This window comes from Schistocerca serialis, chromosome 2 (assembly GCF_023864345.2).
Source record: "Schistocerca serialis cubense isolate TAMUIC-IGC-003099 chromosome 2, iqSchSeri2.2, whole genome shotgun sequence".
Lineage (NCBI taxonomy): Eukaryota > Metazoa > Arthropoda > Insecta > Orthoptera > Acrididae > Schistocerca > Schistocerca serialis.
This window is the reverse complement of record NC_064639.1, coordinates 540,281,215-540,296,737: the sequence shown is the minus strand read 5'-3', so window position 1 is coordinate 540,296,737 and position 15,523 is coordinate 540,281,215. Positions and strand designations below refer to the sequence as shown.

Genomic DNA, 15,523 nt, shown 5'->3' with positions numbered 1-15,523 from the left:
CATCTAAGTGTAGCATTGCCTGATCGATGGACCCCGACACGTTTACTGATCACCAAGATCACTAGTTGTTATTCCAAAAAAATTGTATGTATAGACCGATTAAACGTAATTTAAAAGAAAAAAGCAAGAAATATTGTTACTCATTTTACAATCATCACTATTCTTGGAGGAATTCACAATGATATTCTCAGAAGAGCTAAAATATCTGCAAGAGAAAAACTATTACTTTTTACGTAACGTTTCGGTGTGTCGACTACATGCCATTCCATCAACATCTCCACGGATGTCTTTCCATGGGGCGAAGCAGGGGTCACTTGTAGGCCATTCACAATAGTATCAAAAATATTAAGTCATCACTAGTGAAAAAAGCAATATAACCAATAAATGAAAATCATTGTATTTCAAATATTCCACAGGATTCAGAGGAACATAAGTAATATAGTGTTTTTCATTTATCATTTTGTTGTTCTACCAAGAAGCGACGGAAGAATCAATTAACATGCTATAACCAATTTCTAGCAGATATCTCTAACATTTTTGTTTAGTTTTCACAACCGTGGACTTGTGGCGGTGCTGTGGATGTAATGGAGATATGCTGATGGTTTGTTCACAGACAAAATCAGGCCTGTGCGATTGCCATCTGCATCACAAGTTAGCGAGACATTCGCTGGATGGGCTGCTGTGATCAATGGCTGGGGATATCGCTTTGACGGTAAGTGAGCCTACACCCTTCAATAGCACCTGTCGATAGCTAACTTCTGTTTGGTACTGGTATTTAATTTCTTACAAGAAAAAAGTCTGATTGGAAAAGCTACTGATTCAAACAGTTGTTCCGCACTCTTGCAGGTATTCAAATGATAAGTCCCTACCTGCAGTATGCTGAGATGACAATCATCGAGAACTCCGAGTGTGAAGAGACATTCCCAGGAGCGATAAGTAATCATCATATTTGTTCCAAGGCATCCAACGAAGCAAGTCCTTGTCCAGTAAGTACGAATTAAAAATCCAAGCCTCTAAAGTATCACGCATTTACTTGGGTAAACTTCTCTTAGGTTTCTTGTCTTACCAACCAACAAATCGTCCCCAATTTTTTGACAGCCTTTGTAATGACCTCTTTGAACAATATTCCTGACGAAATCCTTTTTACCAACAACAGGGACATCACAAAAGCTTCATTAATCACACTAAAGGAAACTCAGAAGAAATTCACGCTATCGGAATATGAAAGTATATTGCCATCTACTTAACTGTAGCCGAGAAATGTTTGGTGGCTCAACAACTTTCTGGAATGACATGTGGTAAACATGCCATAAAAGAGGACTGATTGAAGCTATTTAAATCCAGTATTTGTCCCTGCATTCAAAATTAAGCTACACTTACAATATGCTTGGCTGTAACGCTACTGTTGCCATCTGTACATATGTCGCAAACTCGTCCTGTTTAGGAACTGTTATAATTGGATGAGCAATAACTCGAGAAACCACAATTCAGTAGTACATGACGTAAACAGTTTGCGGTAGAGCTCTGGATCAACGGAACGAGCGACATGATCAGAAAAAAATATCTAACAGGCGTAGTTTTTTCCACATTCAAGGAAGAGTTTCAGGACAGGGGGACAATGCTACAGATGTGAAGAACGGACGTCAAATTTGTGTCGAACAATGATATATGTATCGCACCTAAAGATGACTTACTTGGAGTTGAAACTGCACATAAATATAGTTATAAGCAGGGACTTAGTGAGCGCTGACTTGTGACACCCATCCCTCTTTTTCGTTCTTGGAGCTCTAGAAGGTGATATCAACACCGATAACAATCAAATAAGTTCCATGTTTGAAGCATATTCCTTCTGATATGCGACTGGGTTAAAAATTCTCCTCCATTAGTGAAATGTCTCGTATTCGTTTTACTACATGCGGTCAGCCTTTCGTATTTTTATGACATTCCTCAGGATGAATCCAACACCTCTATAAATGAATAAATGAACCACAAGCCGAATAACTGCTTGCAGAGGTGGACCAATATGTTATTGACTTTATCGATCTGCGAAGCTCTTTCTCTTGAATAAATCAACCAACTTTTCTGAAAACATCACATGTACCGATTTCCGTCCGATTCAGGTAACTCGTTAGTGTGTGTCGTTTCCATTCTCTCTCTCTCTCTCTCTCTCTCTCTCTCTCTCTCTCGCTCTCGCTCTCTTTACCTCTATCCCTCTCTCTCCTTGTCTTAGAGTGTAGATTCCCAAAACAATTTAACGTAGTTTTTGTGTACATATTTCCATGTGCTGAATACATCTAAGAGCAAAAGTCAGTTACATTAACGAGGTTATTATTCCTGAAGATTTCGTATGCAGTGAGACACCAGACTGTAAGGGTAGCTCCTCCTACACTTAACCGCCTGAGGTGTCTGTGCGCTGCCATTTGGTGATCTACTTTGAGATCGGACGATGACTAGGTCAAGTTAATGGAATAGTTTTAACTGAAACTGTACTTATCAATGAAGAACGCAGCTTCCTTTATCACATATATGAAAATACATCCCGATTATTACTACGCGCCACAATGGCACTCTGAAATTGATAAAGCAGGGAGAAGTTATATTTACGTCCTAACCAGGCCGTGGCTTACGCAGAATGGTGCGTTTGGCCACTACGCTTACTGAACTTTCTGAAAGGCAATGTTAACATCAGCGATACACTTCCTTAACCCACCGACGCTGTTTCAGTATATTGAATTCATATCATGTGTAATAACCTTTTCTCTCATAGACTACAGAAATATTATCCAATAATATGTAAGGGTACTGTACCGTTGCAAGGCGATACATTCCACATCATAGCCAAGTATTGCGATTACAATGGATCGAAGATAAAAATAACTAACAGAAAATCAGGTTTAAAAATACTTTTGTTTTGATGCATATGCGACAGTGTTTAGACATTTACACTTAATTTTTATTTAAATTATTAATTTCAAAGTGCACATATGTCAATATTATAAGGTGCATTTTTACAAGACCAGCGTCGTTGGCAATTTCAATAAAGGTAACAACATACACAACTGTTATCTGCCTAGAATTTCGTCTGTAGATTTTAAGCGGGTGTCAAGTACAAAATTATTTCGTTTTGAGGTTTAAATTGTTTTTAATGAATATAAGCTTTTCGGTTGACTCGAAGGTGGTCAAATATTTTTATGGTGGTATAAACGGTCCCCCGCTGCGTAAGACTTGAGTTAGTTCGTGAACAGTATAGGTAAATTGTATTGCTATTTCTATTTTTATAAACGCTGTTGTCGGTTTCAAATTGATATATTGTTAACGGCAAACTACATTATGGAGTAAATGAACTGTGGGGCTGTTAGAAGGTCCAGATGCGTCAACAGTTGTCTACAGGTAATCAGAGGACGTGTTGCGTCGATGGCTCTCGTTGTGCATATTTATGGAATGAGTAGTTTCTGTTTAAGTGTAGAATTTCCTCAGACCTTTACTTCGTAATTATTATTGACCAAAACTACCTACCACTTCTATCACCAATTTTAGTAATCAAAAATAGAGCAAAATTTCCTGATTTTCAGCCTTTAAACATTTTGAAATTTGACTTTGTAAACATGTACACACATATATTTTTCATATTCCGTGTTAAATATCACCAAATTCCCTATAACGCACTAATTGTAGAAGCTGTTCCATCTTGTACAGAATTATTTGAGTTGTGTAGTAAGTGACTGTCCTGTTACAGAAAGCCAGTTTTAAATTTAATGAAAATTTTGTGTATCACTCCTTTGCCTGGGGCATCTTCGATGAACCTGAGACACGCATCGTCAACAAAGAGAGTTATTTCCAGTTTATTAATATATAATGCCGTGTCATTCGTGTTTAACAGGAACGACGGTGGATGAAATTTCAAATTCGGGTTTACTGCTGCAGAATTTCTTTCCAATTGCTATATACTGATACAGCTACGTAACACACCCCTACCAAAATGAGATAATACCCCTTCGTCAATGGAGCGCAAACACAAACAAAAAGACAAAACAGTTAGACCTTAAAACAACAGGTACTTACTGAAAAACCTGTACGAATTGCATGTCTTAAGGGACGAGGATGTATTTAAGGAGCGGGATGTATTTCGGAACTATTCAAAGTGCAAAGCAATGAGAGTCTCTTGGTTTCATATTCTTTTGTACTCCATCACCGAAGAGGATATTTGTGTGATCTCTGTTGAAGTTCACATTTCATTTTAAGCTATCAAGAGTTGAAGAATAACACACTACGAAACAGTTCTGTCGACAAAGCTAGACATTCACTTCACTTGCCTAGGCAGACTGTCATTACATGCTTCCACATGGTACAGTGCACTAGTTAAAGTATACAGCAGTAGCAGCAGTAATAGTAGTAGTAGTAGGAGGAGTGGTTTTATTCATCCGTAGATCACTTTTTGAAGGACACTGAACACATCATGATAGCACAATTTAAGAACGACAACAATAACGTAATTCATGTGTACGCGCGTTTACAGCCTTACTAATCTAGATTAATAAAGATGGCCTTATGGTACGAACCATGTCAAAATTTGCCCGAAGTGATTTAGAGAACCCATGGAAAACCTGAATCAGGGTGGCTTTCAACACAACTACCCAAAGAAGTTGTTTCACATGGTATAAGGCTAATGCTACACTGTTCATTCATTCACTGCAAACACCACACACACTGTTTCGTTTCATATCCTAACATCACCTAACATCAGAACCACAGTGATGCTGATAGGTTTTCCTTTGGTGTAACACAAATTCCGATTCCCTATCCCAAATAACTGAACCAGCTTCTCCACATAATGAGCGAGATGTTGAACTCCGAAGACGATAAGGTATTAGTATTATACATAGCACAGCTTTGGGAGAAAGGTTCCCAGAAAAAAAACCGTAGCGTGAAAGTGTTGTGTGAAATGACAGAGATATTATGTTTATTATCGTTATATTATTTACTTGTGCTATATACCGAGCGAGTTGGCGCAGTGGCTCGGGAGGACGACGGTTCAAACCCCTGTCCGGTCATCCAGATTTAGGTTTTGCGCGATTTCCCTAAATCACTCCAGGCAAATGCCAGATTCCTTTGGAAAGGCAAGCACGATTTCCTTCTCCAACATTGATACAATCATAGCTTGTGCTCAGTCTCTAACGATCTCGAAGTCGATGGGACGTTAAACCCAATATTCTTTCTTTTTTTGTGATAGATTTTTGTCCAACCCCTACTCTTTGTTAGCTAAGTAATCCTTAGCTGTGTAGCATGTATTGCTTAACATATTCTTTGTCACTGCCTTTTTAAGAAACTTCGTTTTAGTAATCTTTTTAATCTCCTCGGGCAATTTATTGTGTAGTATTATTCCTTGGTAGAAAATGCGGTTTTGGGTTTCATGTTTATTCTTCTTTCTAAATCTAAGTTGTTCCGTGGCCATGGACTCAGCTGATTGTGCAATAGTTATTAATGTTACTTTTTATGTACGCCAACTTATTGATAAATGCACTAATATGGTGTAGTTACAATCACCAGTGTTTTGAAAAGCTCTTTACAATGAGGTCGACTGCTACTTTTGGTTGATGTTCTTATGTTAGATGTAATTTCATGCAGTATTCAAGGACTGTGTGAGTCACTCCTTTCATGTAATGAATTTGCCATGTTCCCGCAGGGCGACAGCGGCGGCCCCATGCTGGTACAGGAGGAGGATGGCGAGTGGACCGAGGTGGGTGTGACGAGCTTCGTCTCTGACGAGGGTTGCGTGTTCGGATACCCGGCAGGCTACGCTCGAGTCACCACGTTTCTCGACTGGATCAACGAGAACTCCATTCCCGAAGGCCGCTGAGAACGAAATACTAACCGTATCTAACACTTTTTCACTTTTATATTTGCTACACTAACGTCAACTGACAAAATGTAAAATGTTCTATGCTTAAATCGGCTTTATATCATTTTATGTATACCATTATTGAATAATTACACGGTGAACCTCATTTCAGATATAAACTTTTTCTTTTTCCTGGTTTTCATGGTTCTTATTGTAATCTTCTTTCACACCGTTGTCCTGCTTACAGACCTCATTGCCTCTTTATAAACAGAGAGTAAATAAACTTTAGGCGCTCAGTCCGGAGCCGCGTGACTGCTACGGTCGCAGGTTCGAATCCTGCCTCGGGCATGGATGTGTGTGATGTCCTTAGGTTAGTTAGGTTTAAGTAGTTCTAAGTTCTAGGGGACTGATGACCGTAGATGTTAAGTCCCATAGTGCTCAGAGCCATTTGAACCAAATAAACTTTAAAACTTCAAATCTAACCATATGGCGTACGATAAACCCTTGTGGAAGAAGGAAGAGTTAAGGCAGTAAAACATCCTGCTGGTGTTACTGACACGGATGACCTCGATAGAGAGCAGTTTCCGAAGAGTGATTAAATTAACCCCTGAGGGGTGAAATGAAATTTTCTGCGGGATAAAAACTAAAGATTTCGATTGTGTTTCGGTCACAAGTTTAATTTTAAAATGTTATTAATATTATCACCATTCTGTAAGACTGTAATAGTGACTACATAAGTGATTAACCATTACACATTTCTAAATACTAGCTTGAGACACAATGTGGTGCAAGGTACAGCTTGTAACATCTTCTTCACGTAGTCCAATCACTACAAGCATAATTTGTACGTTGTACCAAGCAACTATGGCAGTAAAATTGAGACATATACATCACATATGCTTAAAGACCTCATGAAAATGCTTTCTCTGAGTTGTAGATTGTTTGTTCCCACAAGAAACCAGGAATTTCTTCTTTATCAACAAGTATATAAATTAACTGTGGCAGAAACCGTCTAATGGCTACAACACTGCTGTAGTGCCTAAACAGTATTATAATTAGCATCCTTTCCCCCAGCTTTGATCGTGTATGCATTCCACACAAATAATACACGCAAATCCCCCTCCACCCTCTCACTCGGTTCTCGCACCTATCTCTCTGTCCCTCTCCTCCCCCTCTCTGTCTGTTCGTACCCTCCTGCCCCACCTCTTCATCTCCTCTTGGCCTCTTTCTCCCTATCCATCTCTTCCTGCCCCTTCTCCCTATCTAACTCCTCCTCCTCCTAACCTCTCTTTGTCCATCACCCCTCGCCCCCTTCTATATCCACCAACCCCTCCCCCTCTCTCCCTGTCCATTGGCTCTAATCCTGTCTCTCTGTTCATCACATCCTTTTCCCAGTTGTGCCCATCCACATGTGTAGCCCTGCAACACAGGTTGATAATGCAGGCTGACAGTATTCCCACAACACACCTATTGTGGATGGCAGCATTTATGTCAGGGGCTTGAAAATCATTTTTTGCTCCTGGTATATAGAACGTCATGCAAGGCAGATCGATAAATTAGACCAATACTTTTACAATACAACGTGCCTGTTATGCAAGGCAGCCTACATGTCGATGACTGGAAAAACAATGTACTTCCGCTGACATCTGTCCTGCAGAGTAGGTCGATAAGGCATACAGATACTGTTCCCATACAACATACTTGCTATACAGAGCAGTCTATGCAGCAGAGGCTGAATGAAAAACTTTTTTTCCAGCATCTCCACTCTTACTGGAGCTAGGAGATTATAAACCCCACAAGCTGGAATCGAGCCAGGGTTTAGGAGGAGATCTCGACACGCACTCTCTCTTCCAGCTCTCACACCCACTTACCTTTCCACCTGACGACTACCCCTCTCCCTCCTCTTCATGCCTCCTAGACATCCCTCTCCTCTCCACTCTCTCTGTCCATCTACTCCCCTGCACACCTTCTCTCTTTCCATCTCTCCTTACCATACTCTCCCTGCCTGTCTCCTCAACGCTTTCTACCCATCTCCTTCTTCACATTATGTCTTCTCACACCACCACTCTCTCTGTCCACCTCCTCCTCCCCCTCTCTGTCAGTCCATCTCCTCATACCCCATTTCTGTATCTCCATTCCTCCTTCCCACTGTCACTGCTTCTCCTCACCCCCCCCCCCACTATAATCATTGACCCCCCCCCATCCCTCACCTGCCCTTTTCTATCTCCTCCTCTCACTGCCTATCTTAACCTGCCCCCCTCTCCCAATCCATTTCATCCTGCTCCCTCCTCTGTCCTATTTTTCTACATTTACCTGTTTATCTCGTCCTGCTCCTATATCCCTATCTATCTACTCTCGCCCCTCTGCATAAGCACCTCCTCCCTCCTCTCTCTTTGCCCACCTCTACCTTCCCCCATCTCTCCCTGCTTTCTATTCCTGCCGCTCTCTGTCTATTACCTCATCCTCTACCTATGCTCATCCCATCTGGATCCCTCCTCTCTCTGCCCTTCCCCCCATATCCTATTCACCCTCTCCTGTCTTGCTCTCTCTGTCTATCCCCTCCTCGCCCTCTATCTTCGTCCAGCTCAGTGTCACACCTATGTTCGTCTCCACTTCCTCACTCACATTGCACATTTTCTCCTTCCCTCACTATCTGCCCATCTACTCCTCCCCCTCTCTGTCCATCTCTTCTTCATCTCCTCTCTGCCCATCTCCTACTACCCTTCACCCCCTCCATCTCCTCCTCCATCACTCTTCTCATCTCCTCCCATCCCTCTCCTTATCCATCCCTCCTGCCCTTCTCTCTCTTTCCTTCCCCACATCCATCCAACTGAAACTTCCCACAGTCGTACCACCCTGCAGATGTAGCCCCTGCAAAACAGGGTGATAATGCAAGCTGATACTACTGCCACATAAGACGCCTCTCATGCAGAACAGCCTACTCAATAGGGTCTGAAACGGTTTTTTCCTTCAATCTCACCAAGTGAGATGGTGCAGTGGTTAGGACACTGGGCTCACATTCGGGAAGACGACCTTCAAACCAGAGTCTGGCCACGCTGATTTAGGTTATCTGTGATTTCCCTAAATCGCTTCAGGTAAATGCCAGGATGGCTCCTTTGAAGGGCACAGCCTATTTCCTTCCCCACCCTCCCATAATCCGAGCTTGTGCTCCGCCTTTAATGACCTTGTTGTCAACAGGGCGTTAAACATTAATCTCGTATTCCTCATGCTTCCATCACCACTCCCACTACACTAGGAAGCTCTAACCCCGACAGTGCTGATACTCCCAGACATATGCGTGTACATGCTGTTTGATATATATATATTGGAAAATTTCAGACTGCCAACGCTTTGTGCATGACCAAGGCGTTGGCAGTCTGAAATTTTCCAATTTCTGTTAGTTCTGAAGAAAGGAATGCGTAAATCAAAAGGTTTCCTAACTGTAAGTATAGTGCGCATATTTTAACTTGGTTGATTTTAAATGGGGATGCACCTTGTGGGTGAAGTAAGTGTAGCTGGCGGGATGAGTAGTGCAGAGGAAACACATTCAATACCAAGTGACCACCCTCAGTGCGGAGTTGTAGGAAGCAACTGCAATGTACTAAGAATTGCTTCTTCTTTCTATTAAAAAAATGGTTGTTAAAAATAAGCATTCCCAAATGTTGTATTGACTCATTAGTTCGTGGTTTAATGAAACACCTACAAAAACTAAATATCACTTACCACTTTAAAGTTAAAATTTTTCAAATAAAATTGCTTTTTTTGTAAAGTTTATTCAGGCGCTAATGTGGCCGGGGGGGGGGGGAGGTGGGGTTAGTACCTAATGTCTGGTTGCACTCAGAAGTAATGTCTCAGAAATACTGGCAACCACCCATATTTGGGTTGTGTGAATATTGTCCAAGCCGCAGCCTTCCAGATATGCCATCCAAAGAAAGTATCACTCATAAATTACAGAGAGATTGTAAAGCCAGCAGTGACCAACAACAGAATGAAGATATCTGGTACAGAATGACGTATACTATCTGTCATCCAGGCTCAGTTCTACTGAATGCCCAGCTGTGTTACAGTCGTTGTTACTGCCAGAGGTGGCAGCTCAGCGTACCGAATTTCGCTCCGTATATACACTCAGATCACCTACAGATTTGTTCACATTACTTCCGCTATATTGTACGTACGCGAGAAACAGAATTTCTTTATTTTCTACCCTTTCTGCTGTTGCGCTTATAATGACAAGTGGTATACATTCACGCGTTGTCATTAAGAGAAGAACGGTATCCTCCACTGACCCGCAGACGAATGACAACGTCTCTAAACGACAACTTTTTTATGCTCATGTTTAGTAGGCAATGCCAGTTACCAGCACTTAGTGCCAGATGCCGACTGATGTCGCTACCATGTTAGTTCCGTACGTGACCCTTCAACTTCCCAAAAGAAGCACAAATAAATTTACCCACCCATATTTCCATATACATTAAATTCGTACGTCACGCATGCTATAAGATTCAAATATACAGGAAAATCTCCGAAACAAACTGTCAAACAACACTGTACACGACAGTTTCAGGTTCGTTTGCCCCACTCCCGACAGCTGTAAACTCATTGTGAATTCCAGGTCAACAGTTACCCGTAGAGTCGTCGACAATGTCTCGAGCATCGACACTGCTTCAAATAATCGTATGGAAACCTATGCATACAAATTACTTACTAGAAGAAATGTGGATCTAAAAGACAGGACAAAGCACTAAGCGATTCCCTAAAAGCAGTGCGTTTTATAGTACATACACGTACATAAATACTATATAACTTAGTACATAGAGCAAGATACTTCGGGCATTATTTCTTCCTCCTCCCTTGTCCTCTTCCCGACTGAAGCACTGGAAAAATATCTGTGTATGCACTACAATCCTTACGTGTTGTTGCAAAATATAATGGATACTGTATCCGTTTCACAGTATGTCTTGAACATTAGCTCCTTAATCTGCCCTATAACATTTATCGAAAATAATATACTCTACCGTCTACCAGTTCTTACGTAACGTTACTAAGCATATCTGTAACACCCTTGTCATTAAATCGTAATCTTCTTTCCTTAGTTCAACAATCACTAACGCTGATCTCATAAGTCACCGTGCTTTTTCTTCTTACTCATGAACGGTTTATGTATCTATCCGTATTTAAGGCGTGCTACTATTAATTATAACAACTGTATATTCTATCTACGTCAGTAGCAATGCTATGGCGACTCCAAGCCGCATCTCCACTGTGCCCTCTCCCCCGACCTTGAAAAGTGACGTCGTCAGAGGTGTCATCATACTTGTCAGTGATGTCATGCATACGTCATCTATAACCGTGAACTTATGATGTCATCATCCATGGACTGTGCGGCTGGTCCCGGAAGAGGTTCGAGTCCTCCCTCGGGCATGGGTGTGTATGTTTGTCCTTAGGATAATTTAGGTTAAGTAGTGTGTAAGCTTAGGGACTGATGACCTTAGCAGTTAAGTCCAATAAGATTTCACATATTTCATCATCCATATCAGTGACGTCGTCATCTTTATAAGTGGGAAGTTATGCCCCCACTTATGTCCAGCCAATTACAGCGTAATACGAAAAATGAAACAATCAACGATAAATCCAAGCCGGTGGAAATAGTCCGATTGCATTTATGGCAAATTAAAAACCCTCTCCCAATCCCCTTCCATCCCCCTATCGCCAGCCAGTTAGAGCATAGTAGTAAAAATCTTAAAATTGGCGATGCAGCCCAACTTTATTAGTGGAGAAGTTGAAGCCCTAACCAGTCAGAATATAGCATTAAAGTGATTCGTATGAACGGCGTAAAAGTACATTATTTCCGAGGCACGCATCAAGTTATACCCCTTCCCCCTCCTTATCTCTAGCGAAACCTAGTGCAGCATTAAAAATGCAAGATGATGAAAAGGGACGAACAGTGCTTTACGTATACATATTCCACTTTCCAAGGAATCAGAGCGTGGTATCAGAAAATGGCTTCAAATGTGCTGTAAAAATTACGTTACCTCGACTTGAAAGTCAAACATATGCATTATTCATGTAAAATGCTGCACACACACACACACACACACACACACACACACACACACACACACACACGCGCGCGCGCGCGCGCGCGCAAAGCAGCATAGTCACAGTTAATAAAATGTTCCGGAATATTATGCTGTGGTCGACCGGATATCGCATTTTAACTCAACGTTTCGTCCACGTCTGCGGAGGACATCTTCAAAGGGGATTGTAGTTTCTTTTAGTGTCCGGTTCACACGTTGGCTCGCTACTGACTGCAGATAAATCCCGTTTACGTGTGCTCCCGCCCAGCAACATGATGTCCCATGCTTCAAATAAACGAGCGCCAAGTGGCCGTTGTCAGTTGCCATCGTCCGCTGTTGCTGTCAGTCTATGGTGAGAGAGTGGTACACATCTTCTTCACCATCAGGATCCAAATGTCATTCAGTTTCAGACCCTGTTCCTTCCTACTGAAATTCCTGGGATATTTTACAATCTCCATTGCCTCTCTGTGTGGGCTTTCACGGTATCCGCTTGTGGCTGCAAACACTTGAGACCTATCAAAATGAGTGTAATGATCTCCTGACTGCAAAGCATATATCACAACAACTTATCTGTCAGTCTCCCGACTTTTACAATTGCCCTTTCGCTCTTCTGGTCGTTTGTTGACCCAAGTGCACCTCCCCACAACTACACGGAATTCCATAAATTTCTGTTTTTCCAGCAGTTTGCAAGCATCCTTGGCCACTTTTACGTGATCTTCCCTATGCATTTGTAGATTACCGCAATGTTCCTTCTTTTTTTTTTTTTCAAAATGTTTCCTATGCGGTCAGTGAATTCCTTAACGAAAGGTAGGAAAACTTTCGATTTGACAGGCGCTTGTGGATTGCTATGATTTCTGCCCGGCAGTCTTAACGCTCTCTCTTTACCGCAGCAGACGAATAACCATTATTGAGCAATACATTCGTGAGATGTTTTAATTTCACCTCAAACAGCTGTGGTTTGCAGATATTCCTTGCTCTGTTCGCCAACGTTTTTATAATGCCCCGTTTTTGTTGTGGGTGGTGGTTCGATCCCCGGTGTAGGTAACGGACTGTGTGTGTCGGTTTTCAGTTAACTGTGTGGCCTAAACAACCATCTTCATCTTGAAAAGTAGTAGATCAAAGAAATCTTTCGTCTCCCTTCTCCTTCAACGTAAATCAATTCTTCGGATTAATTACGTTTAAATGCTGATGAAAACGACGTAGTTTCTCTCTGTCATGCCTCCACAAAACATACGTTTTATCTAAGTAGTGGAACCAAAGTTCGGTTTATAACATTTCAGCAATTACAATAAGAAAGAGGAGGGCATTAAAATGGAATAATATTTGGATCCTGGTGGTGAAGAAGATGTGTACCAGATGCGTACAAAACGTTGAGTTTTAATGTGAAATCCCTTCAACGACGTGTAATGTCTCTTGCAGCGGTCTCTCCGCGATATTTTCAGAAATTTTATAAATTATGTAACTCAGTATCTATCTCGAAATATCTTTTCTTATCTTACTCATTCCTAAACTTTAATATACGATGATTATCAATGCAAAGTAGTTTCAAGCCCTATTATTCATTAGAGCGTGCATTTACTCCATGGAATAGCTTCTCTGCTATCTATGTTTTCTCATATGAAAAGAAGGATTGAGATCTTGCCGATTAGCCGTGAAAGAACGAAGATGTATATGTATGTACTGTTGATCTAGTCGCCATCTTGATGAGATGCTGTATGAGAAGGAATTTAATACATGAACTAAACTAAACTAAGTGTGTTCGCGTATTATTTAACTGATTATTATTGACAGTGTCTGCTTACTACGCTGTGTTGCACGCGATCAGTGGGGAACGTCTGATTTACACTGGATGAACCTGCCGTTTTGTACGCTCAAGATATCCAGTTTACTACTTTCAATAAATGGGCTAACACGGTCTTACCAGCATATCTCCGGTCTTCCCCATGTGATCACCGAAAGTTAATAATTATTACAAATGTTTTCAGGAGATCGACTGACAATTTTCGTCGCACCGAGACTTCGAAATTACTTCACTGCCTTATGGAATTTAAGTTAAGCTCAATTTAATCAGGATAGAACAGTATAGAACTGTGTGAATGTGATAAGCCTGCTTTGTGAATGAAAATTCCCTTAATGTACGTATGTTTTTTACTATCCTGATCAGTGAAGCTAAATCAGGTCAGTGTAGAGAGGCTTTTAAATTTCAGATTCCACAAAAAAAATATCAAAGATGATGTAATAGCCCAGAAAGTTTTATTAATGGCGACATTTCCCCTTGTGAAATTTCATATTTTTCAATCAGAATGCACAGCGTTCCACCTCCGTCTCGTCTCCTCTGGTCAGAACCTAGTTATAAACGAAAGAGCTAATTTCAATGACGCTCCATCTCGACTGTGGTCAAAATTAACCGAATGCTCTGAATTATTCATTACATCCCTTCCTCCTCTCTCTATATCTCTCTCTCCCTTTCTTCCATCTCTCCTCTCTCCTCCAGTCAGAAGCTAGTATTAAAATACAAGAGCCGATTAAAAAGTAGCTCCATCTGGGCTTTCTCAGAAGTATGCAAAGTATTTATCAAAAAATGTGTCAAAGTATCTGAATTGCCTGATGTACTGAAAATGTATCCTGAAAAATGTTTGTATTATTGGCCTCGGTTCATGTACTGGTCACAGTTCTATCATTAAATTTCGTATGAAACTATACACGATTCACTAAGGAGTATTAAATCGAGCATGCAACATCTTTTCTATAAATAAAGAAAAACCAACATTTCCTCATAAAATATAAATAACCCATTACGAATATGAAGTAGTGAAACACGAGGTTCACCTTAAATACTATTCCTAGACCTTGAAGGCGCGAAATAAGGTCAACTGTTGTTTTATGTCCCAGTCGCTTACTCTCTACAACAGATGTCTCCACTGTTAAAGAGCAAAAATAATCAGCCTCTGTACCACAACAGTTGCTCGCACTAATCAACAGATGTCTGCACTGGTAAAAACGTTGAAAATTCCATGTACGGTTCACACTTATTTTAAGACACAACAGGGACTTAAATTATTTTCCATATCCATGGTACTAGTCCAATATCACAATGTTCTAAAATGTCTACAAAATACGAGGGCAATACAAAAAGTGTGGTGTTTATCTCTTTAATCACAGTGTATACATCAAGTTATTTTCCACACATATCCATCTATAAACCATGATTGTGTACTCCAAAGTATGTTTCACTAAACGACGCCCTATACTCCGCCCCAACATCTGAATCGGGGGCGTCAGAGTCCCGTGGGCCCAAGCTACCAAGTATCTCGGGGTCTGGTTGGATAAGAAACTTTTCTTCCACCGCCACGCAGAAAACATCACCCATAAAGGGTTAAAGTTGACACAGGCCTTGTACACGCACTTCTTCAGCCGAGAGCGGAAATTAGGTACCAAGCTTCGGCTGTGTCACTCCGTTGTCCTATCCTCAATAACATATGGTTCCTCTGCGTGGGCCACGATTAGTATGTCCCGGATGTTGACGCTCCAGCACCTACAGAATAAAGTTCTCAGGTGGAGTCTTCACGAGCCCCCGCTCACCAGGATAGTCATTCCGCATGAGGAG

At 41.2% G+C, this 15,523-nt stretch overlaps 1 protein-coding gene across 1 annotated transcript; it reads left to right on the top strand.

The window, feature by feature from the left end:
- The first annotated feature begins 846 nt into the window (after positions 1–846).
- Positions 847–5,889, top strand: LOC126456077 (collagenase-like). Its single transcript, XM_050091834.1, has 2 exons — positions 847–986; positions 5,684–5,889. Exons 1-2 carry the CDS (start codon positions 855–857, stop codon positions 5,855–5,857), a joined length of 306 nt encoding a protein of 101 aa, XP_049947791.1. The 5' UTR covers positions 847–854; the 3' UTR covers positions 5,858–5,889.
- The last annotated feature ends 9,634 nt before the right edge of the window (positions 5,890–15,523 follow it).